The 9077-nt window shown below is 35.4% G+C and overlaps 1 protein-coding gene across 1 annotated transcript in view; it reads left to right on the forward strand.

Moving 5' to 3' along the window:
* The first annotated feature begins 3385 nt into the window (after window positions 1-3385).
* LOC110018733 overlaps window positions 3386-9077 on the forward strand; it is a 21227-nt gene continuing 15535 nt past the window's right edge. Inside the window, exon 1 of the mRNA XM_020716145.1 lies at window positions 3386-3881. Coding sequence (XP_020571804.1) covers window positions 3561-3881 — 321 coding nt within the window. The 5' untranslated portion in view covers window positions 3386-3560. The remainder of the gene's footprint in view (window positions 3882-9077) is intronic.

The raw sequence follows: 9077 nt of genomic DNA on the forward strand, positions 1-9077 counted from the left end.
GTTGGTAATTACTTCAAAATTTCACAGCAGTTAAAAAACACCACAAAATGTAGTATGGATCCGTTAGAAGTAGATTTGTTTGGGACAGTTGCGGTTGTTTAAAGAAACAACTGCGAAGCTATTGCAGAAGAAGCTGAAATTCAAAAAGTTGTTATTATTGTTGTATTAATATTTTTTTAAATCAACAACTTTTTGACAGTCATTGTACTTAGTCAGACTCAACAATAAAACATGGCTTAGGCATTGTTTTTTGAAAAAAATAAACGAAAAAAATATGAAGTTCGACACTCAGCCGCTCTGCTGCCGCAAACACTATTGTCAAGGAACCAACATCTGACAACCTGTAGACTTTCAAGCAAAATTTCACTTGATTCTTTGGACTCCGGAGTAATTAAAACTCTAGCAAGGGCAATTCCGATTATTGTCACTGTAAATGAAAAATGTATCAGCACAAATCTTAAGGCAATCCAACGGTCAAGTGAGAGGGCAATCAATGGAGGATCAACCGATCAGGGGATCATCTATTCAATTGAAAATCATAGGACATAAAAGTTCCCCAAAAGCAGTCATAAAGATCGAGTCGTTTGAAGATGCAACAATCGGTCCATAGCGAATCGATTGAAGCACTATATAATAACCGACTTGAGGCCATGAGGCACATCAAAGAAAAATGATAGAAAAATAATAGTCAGCAGCCACCAATCACCGAGTCCTGTATAGATCAAATGGAGCTTTAATATTTTTGATATGTGTAATTTACTGAAAAGACACCCCCCTCCATACCCCGTGTATAGAAATAAGAGGTCAATTTTCAATAAAAAGGTACACGCTTTCTAATGTTCATTACCGCCTCTCTTTCTTCTATTTCTCTCTGTAACACTATTTATTGGCGTGCTTCCTCAACATTCTTTATTCAGCTGCGTGCATATAAAACTAAACTGGGCTGTTTTCATACATGCCACCCATTTCCATTGTATTTACTTATCTAACGCCTAAAATTATTTTTTACATTTATACCATCCAAAATTTTCATATCACTTAAATAAATCTAAACCGGGGTGTTTTCATACATACCACCCATTTCCTATGCATTTACATATCTAATGCCTAAAAAATAAGTTTTTACATTTATATCATCCAAATCTTTCGTATCACATAAAAAAAAACATTCATTTTTTACATTTTAAAAAGTCAAATATGTCCTTTTATGTATAGGTAAGATAGTATGTATGTAAAGGCTGAAGTGTGGTTATTAAATGTGTAAATATATAAAAATTGAGTGGCATGTATGCAAATCTTCCTAAAAATAAATAACAATCAAGGGAACCGCAACTCATCCTACTACTTTTTTATTTTCTTCATCACTGTTTTAGATAATTAATTTTTGCCATCGTTGCGTTCATCTTGCCGGGTTGTGCGGTTTGACCGTAATTTTGTTGAAATCGGCGTTTTTGGTGATTCTTATTCTTAATTCATGTTTCAAGTTTCTTGCCAAAATTTTTTTGAGAATTGCGTCAATCGCATCGAAATTTTATTGATGACATCTATACTTGTGGCCACTTCCTAAAATATCAACCAAACTTTCACTAAATTCAACCCTTAGCCGAACTTGTTTGTTTTAAATTTTATTAAAAAATCATGTTTTAAATATAATATGATAATTTCTCGAAAATTTAGTATTTTCTTATACACAAGCTAAATAAAAAAATCGAACAACAAAATTTGTTGAAACTACTAAATCCACCTTACTAGTACTTGAAAGTTTCATACTAGTTCAGAAACATACATATTTTTTTGGGCTCTTAGAGTTATTTGAAAAAATAATTATGAACCTACTGTAAAATAAGCTTATTTAAGATGAAATTAAAATAAATTGATTAGAACCATTAAACTGATTTTAGATAATATTATTAAATTTTTTTTTAAATTTAAGAAGCTTGATATGATCAAATTTAATCATAAACACTAACAATTAAGGATTTGTTAAAATTACTGAGCATCATTAAACACATACTTGTCACTTCAGTGTTTCATACAAGTTTTTATCTTTACATACCTGTCACTTCAACTTGGATATTTTTTTTAAATGAAAATAGTATCATTTTATATATGATGATAACATTTTGAGTGCAATATATGAAAATATGAAAGCATAACTATGCAATAAGTAAATACATAGGTTAAGATTGTGGGCTATGTTATTGAAAAATATAAAATAAACGGGGTAGACCTTAGGTAGAGTCCCAGGGCAATTACCCCAGAAAATAATTTAGCATTTTACCCCTCCAAAATTATCAGTTCTACCCTCCTGAAATATTACTTTGTTCTTTGTTGGCCCAGCTCATCTCACATTGAGTCTAAGGGAAAAAGAGCCTAGTTCAGGTTTCGCCTTGAAAATAAATATAAACGACTTTTAAGTATTAATCAAACAAAACTTTTACTTTAACATTTTAATATTCTAACATTTAAATATAATATTTTAATCACCCAAAATATTAAATATTACATTTTAATCAACTAGAAATATCACCTAAAATCTTTTCAAATGGACAAAAAGAGGATAATTGTAATGAAAAAAATAAATAAAATGTTATATTAAAAATTTATATGCTGAAATTATTATGTGGTTTTACACATCAAGTTTTCCGACTCTCCTATTTACATATCAAGGCCCCAAAACATTTTATTTTATATAGTGAGGTCTTCCAGTGTGTTCTTTTCATCTCGCCACGCCAACACCGCAATTCGCCTCCCTCCATCTCGACATTCAGCTTTGAGAGAGGGTCGCCGGAGGGGCCCGTGATGAGGTAATGGGAGCGAAGGGATTACCCTGATGTACACTCGTAGAAGAAGCCATGATTGTCCTTGGTTCGCCTACACATGCCTGTAGGTTGTGTTTAGGCAACATACATAGCTTGAGCTAGCAAGAATTGTGCACGCATACAGCTCCAACGAGCTTCGATTGACCATAGAGCATAAGTGCATAACATCATCATCTCGAGCACAAAGAACTCGAAGTCGAGCGTGGTGCACAAGGAATCCTTGCTTAAGAATTGGTTCATGTCGAAGCCATCGCTTTTAATGAAGGGGCTTGTGGCGTGCACAAAGAGCCAGTTATGCGAGCAAACAAATCGTGAGACAAATGTGAGAGCGTTGTGGGTGACGAAAGAGGTAGGGAAGCATGTAGAATGGTGTGGTCGGTGAGGATGCCCTGGACTAGTTGGCCAAACAGCTGAGGCCCATGATGAGACGAAAACAACACAAGAAGCATGACAGAGATCTCGGTCCATAAATAAGATATTGTAAATATAGGGGTTTGGGGGGCCGTGGTATTTAAAAACCCCAAACTATATTCAAATTATTTGGTTATTTGATATCTTGAATAAAAACGCCGGCCCAGCCGGCCTCTCGACCGTGGGGAGGGAGTCTCGCTAACTGGGTAGAAGGAATCGGCGTGAAAAGCAAAATGAGAAAAGATTTATACGAAGAAGGATGGTAGCCCGCAACCCTTCATCCTCGAGATTGTTCGCCGAGGCGAGAAAGCATCACGAATCTCCGAGATGTTAATGTCGAAGAATGCTAATGTTTTCTCCGTAGCGGCAGCGATCCTGGCTTTGTCCACGGCGTCGATTTTAGCCGAAGCCGGGGACAAGAATAATGTGTTTCAGCCATGCGAAGATGCGAAAATCCAGCGATGGGACGGGTTCACCTTCGGCATCGCGTTCTCAGATCGCGATTCTTTCTTCTTCAATGGTACTCAGCTCTCCCCATGCGACAGTCGCCTCTCTCTCGCCAACAAGGGTGCGCAATTGGCCGCGTTTCGTCCCAAGGTCGACGAGATCTCCCTTATTACCATCAATACCACCACCTCCTTCGCTCCGGTGAGATCAATATCACTCTAATTCAACTTTTATGATTGAATTGGGTTTTCTTTTTAAATCTGTTGTCTATGGCTCTGGTGCTATTTTATGATTTCATTAGTTTTGGTAATACCTTTCTCTTTGAAATTCTTTTGGTTATGTTTTCTTATTGGGAGCGCAATTTCGATCTCCGTTCCATTATCCACCCCATTCTACAGATTCCACCCTGTAAATCTAGTCAGATCCATTGAGGCTCGTTACTGAACCAAGATTTGGTGGATTTTTTCAGATGTGAGTCGTATGACAACCATTTTCTCGACTTTAACTCCCCAACCAGTAGAGACCAGTGTTGACTATGGACTATGGGAATCAGTAAAATATTTGTTTTTTTTCAACTTCTTGTTTGGTTTTGTGTCTCACAAAAATCTTGCTATCAAATTTGCGACAGAAACAGAAGTTACACGACTATTAAATTATTTTGGTCTATTTTCTTTACATATAAGTAAATGTATAAATTATTTATGAATAATATAAACTATAATGCAATGTGCATACTTACCCAATACATGAGTTGTATATGCAGGTACGGTTTGTATAAGTCAAGAGTTTTATTCCTCTTCTCATCCAACAAGAGTGCAAATACATCACATGTTCATTGGCCAAACATTGATTTTCCAAAAGTTCATCGATCTATGATCGAGTTATTATAAAATATTCTTTGAAAAATATTGCATCACTCACTCAATATCAACATATAAAAGAATTGATAATAAATATTATTTTTTTATTTAGAACTAATTAGAAATTGAAAAAAAATTACTGATTTATCACTGAGCATTTCACATTATTGATCGATGACCTTTGCCATATGTAAGGATAGCTTATCCATTGTCGGAAACTTCATAACAATATGTACATCTTAATGCTTGATATTCAAATAACAAAAGTATTTTAGAATACAAGGTGATGTTATGGAACACTTAATAATTAATACCTTTTATGGGCAATCATCAACAATAATTCTATCAATGATTGTCTCCTCCTCGTCCTCCTGCACAAGAACAGGAACCTTGTTCCCTTGCTCGACCTCCATAGATTTAGCTCCCTTTGATTCCTCCTTGGTTCCTTCCTCGATTGACATAGATTGAAGTGTCTTTGATGCCTCCCAGGTTCCCTCTTCCACTGTTGTAGTTTCAGGTCCTTCTGCCACCTTCTCGTATGGTTTGATGGCAATGCCCTCAACTTTTCTTTTCTCGAATTAAAATACTATGTAGGGGGATTCTAAATCCTCTTCTTCCGACTTTGTCCTAATTTTACTCTTCGGACAATACTGCTCAGATAAGATTTGTTGACTGGTTTTCCTTTTTGTTTTCTCACAACAATTGATATTCTCATTTACAATTGGTTTATTTTACTTTACAACTCATTGTTTTATGATTCTTGCTTCTCAGTTATTGAAGAAGTTGTTTATATCTATTTTTGCTTCATGATTAGTTGGAGTTGGAGGTTGAGATGGAGTTTTAGAAGTAGATGGCTCAACAGAATGTACAGGAGGTAAGTATTGGGTCGAGATATTAAACTCAGGGTCTGTTTGGGGCAGCTGCAGCTGCACTGCTCCAGGAAGTAGCTGCAGGGAAACTGCTGTTTGTTTGGTGCAACAGCTGTATGTAAACAGCTGTGGAGCGGCTGTTTGAGGAAAAATAACCATGCTGCATCTGTTTGGTAAAACTGTTTAAAATAAAATAGTAAGAGCTAGATTACTGAAACTTCAGACGCCGAAATTCATTTATAAACGAAAATAAATTTTTAAATACACCACTCACTTAATATTGTGCTCCAAAAAACATAAACATGAGACTTTTAAGGCTAAACTTTAATTACAAAAAATGTTCAAAATTGCAGGTACCACAAACATAAAAGCAAATTCCAGATCCATGTACGAGCATGAATGAAATAGCCGAAGGTCAGCTTCACAGAGCAACCACAAATAAAAGAAAATTTCACTGCAGCTAGAGGAATGTTAAAAAATGCGCACAAACTACTTTTTCAAATCTAACTGGAAGCATAACCCAAAAGAGAATAACGTCTACCCACCACCAAATCTAACAAGAGAGCTAAAATAGGATCATGGGGTGATCTTTTTTATGATCGAACAACCAACATAACACTATAAGACACTCCAAATTAACCCAACAATAGATCTAACTTTTGCGATAAAACCAAATTCCAAATCTTAAGAAACCCTTACGAGAACATGAACAAAGATGAGAAATAGGTTTATTACTCCTGCTGTGAGTAGATCATGAGAACGTAGATCATGAGAACAGGAGAGAAGGATGAGAAGAAGAGAAAGGAAGACGCACAAGAACAGTCTCTGACCGGAGAAGAGGAGGGGAAGGGATGAAGCTCGTGGCTTCTCTCCAATCTCACGTGATAGGGCAAAGGGACAAGGGGTAAAAAATGCGTTCGTAAAGCTGGGCCGCGCCTATTACCTGACTGCTTGGTTTTCGCTTGGTACCGCGGGAAGTGGCGGCAAGTCCGCCGAAACAAACGCGAAAAAAAAAGTATGGCGGCACCGCGCTGCAATGCCGTCGCCTGCCCAAACGGGCTCTCAATGGTAAGAGGGCTACAAAATGAACTCAATGAGTCATAGGTTAATGGATAAAGAAGTATATGAGAATCAAAGACCTATAATAACCAAAATAACTAAATTATCATGCTGTGTATGAAAATATAATATCACCAAAATGTTTGGAAAAAAAGTTGAAATCCCGATTACCTATTCGGTTGTAAGTCCAGAGAAAAAATATCAACCATTCTTGTGCTCCAATGTCTCATTTTCAACCACCCGAGCATGCGAGGCATTGTGTCACTTGAGGTTGGAGCAAGGATAGATACGTGATCATAAAACCAAAGCCGTAAAAAATTTTTTTTTTTAGTTCAAATGCCTTAAAAGTATAAGATTGTTGATATATCAAACATACTAACCGTTAACAACAAAACAAAACTATTCATGTATCCTGGAGCTTGATTCTGCCTTATTTTTCAAACAACATCAAATTACTCAACCAAAAAATCACTAATGGCTCCTGACCTATTGAAGGAAGAGAAACTGTTTATTTTCACCAAAATTATACAACCCACTCTAGACATTGTAATTTCTTGATGAAAAAATAAGTTTGTTAGCAAAAACTTTATATACAACTCTACAAAATTTTTTGAATAATCTCCTGAAACAAATTCCAACAACTCATTCTTTATTTGTATTGAATTTACAGTCGATATGAGATATTTACTCCAATTCACAGCTTCTCCACTATTCGGCTTGCCGGTAAGCAGTGCTTTCTTGTCCGAATTGAAGCTTAAACATTTGCCACATATTCTAAAAACCTTCTGTTCAGTGTCCCAATATTTCAAAATTTGTAGGGTTAGTTAATTTTTCTGTTGATAATGAGACATGTTGAAAAACTGAAGATATAATAAATCTTTCAAAGTTGTTTTAGTTTCTTCACTAATACGCTGAAAAACTGAATCACATAAACTCTAATAGAAGAAGGTCTGTATCTGCAGGTCAACATTTTTGGGTTCATGACAATGCAAAATAATTACATAGTAAGAGAATAAACATTAGTTCAAACAAAAAATTGAACAATTCCATCATAATATATTCAAAATATCATTATAATATCAAAATAATACCACAAAAAATACCATCAAAATATCATCATCAGAATACCAAAAATACCATCAAAATATCATTATTAAAGTATAAATTTGGTAGTATTCTTGTGGTATTGTGTTAGTTTTATGTTGATATTATAGTAGTTTTCTAGTGGTATTCTGGTGGTATTGGAGTTGTAATGGGGTAGGAATTTGCTGGTAGTATGATGATATTGTGGTATGTTTTTTGTAATATTGTGGTTGTGTAGCACTTGTATTTTAGTGTTTTTTGGTGGTATTGGGTCCTAGGTGCTCTTGGATTTTTATTTGGGTTGTAATTTGTTTGTATTATGGTGGTATTGTGATTATCTCATGGTGGTATTTTGGTGGAACTGAAATTGTAATGTGTTAATATTGTGGTGTTAATATGATAATATTATGATACTCATGATGGTATAGTGAGAGACACTTGCAGATAGTATTTACATGGATTCTTATCCAAAGGCAAAACATGAATATATATGGTTAACATGAGTATTTTCTATTTTTCCAAATACAATGTACATATAAACCTCCCAAAGGTAAAATACATTGTTCTACAATGACAAGTCAAGAATATATAATCTTATAATGAGATACTTGGAGGTAGTACATTGAACAAATGAGACAAATGAAGCAATACACTTCTCGATTACATGCGGTTCACACAAACAAAAGTTAAACACTTGAAAATAAATACAATTAAATTATTTTTCCTAGTTACCTCCTTAATTTCTTCTCATTTCTTTGCTATTTTTTTCCTTCATTGGTTCCATTATTGCTGGTGTAAACCCTAAACATTATATATTGAACAACTACATTAGTTGCGATGATTTTATAACCCAAAGCTCGTTTGAAACATATCAAACAAATGACCTTGTTTAGCTTATTTGTAAAATCATAGGCAAAATTTTGAGCTCGTACCATGCTGCGCTTCCCAGTACCGACGGCGAAAACCCTACCCTGACCTCCCTTCAAAGTTCCGGTGGCGAAAATCCTAAACCCTCGGCCTCGCTTCGAACAGGAGAAACCCTGACTATCAAAATCACAGAGGAAACCCTAGCCCGTAAGAAATGGAAATGATGCTGGAGTGTGTATTGTTGTTTTCAATGTAATGGACGACATTCGAGCAGGATCAAATGAAAAAATTACATTTTCATATTTTTCCTAATTCGCAAAACCAGGTCCCACCACTTTATGACCCCATATTATTGATATTTTCTCCATTCTTGGAACACCACTTTTTTAGTGGACTTAAATTTGTGTCTGATATCTACAATTCTACTTAGCAATTTCCTTGCCAACCTCTTCGTGAAGCTTCTGAATCTCGTGAATCTGCTCCTTAGCATTTTTGATGACCTCTAACGTTGGGAAGAGTGGTGCTAACTCAAGTGGCGTAAGCGGATTGTGCCCTTATACAAACTCGAAGGGGTTGTGTGCTTTATTTTGACTTACAGATCTGTTGTAGGAGTACTCGACTTGAGCTAGAATGAGATCCCACTACTTTTTACTCTTTCC

Source organism: Phalaenopsis equestris, unplaced genomic scaffold, assembly GCF_001263595.1.
Source record: "Phalaenopsis equestris unplaced genomic scaffold, ASM126359v1 Scaffold000036, whole genome shotgun sequence".
NCBI classification, from domain to species: Eukaryota; Viridiplantae; Streptophyta; class Magnoliopsida; order Asparagales; family Orchidaceae; genus Phalaenopsis; species Phalaenopsis equestris.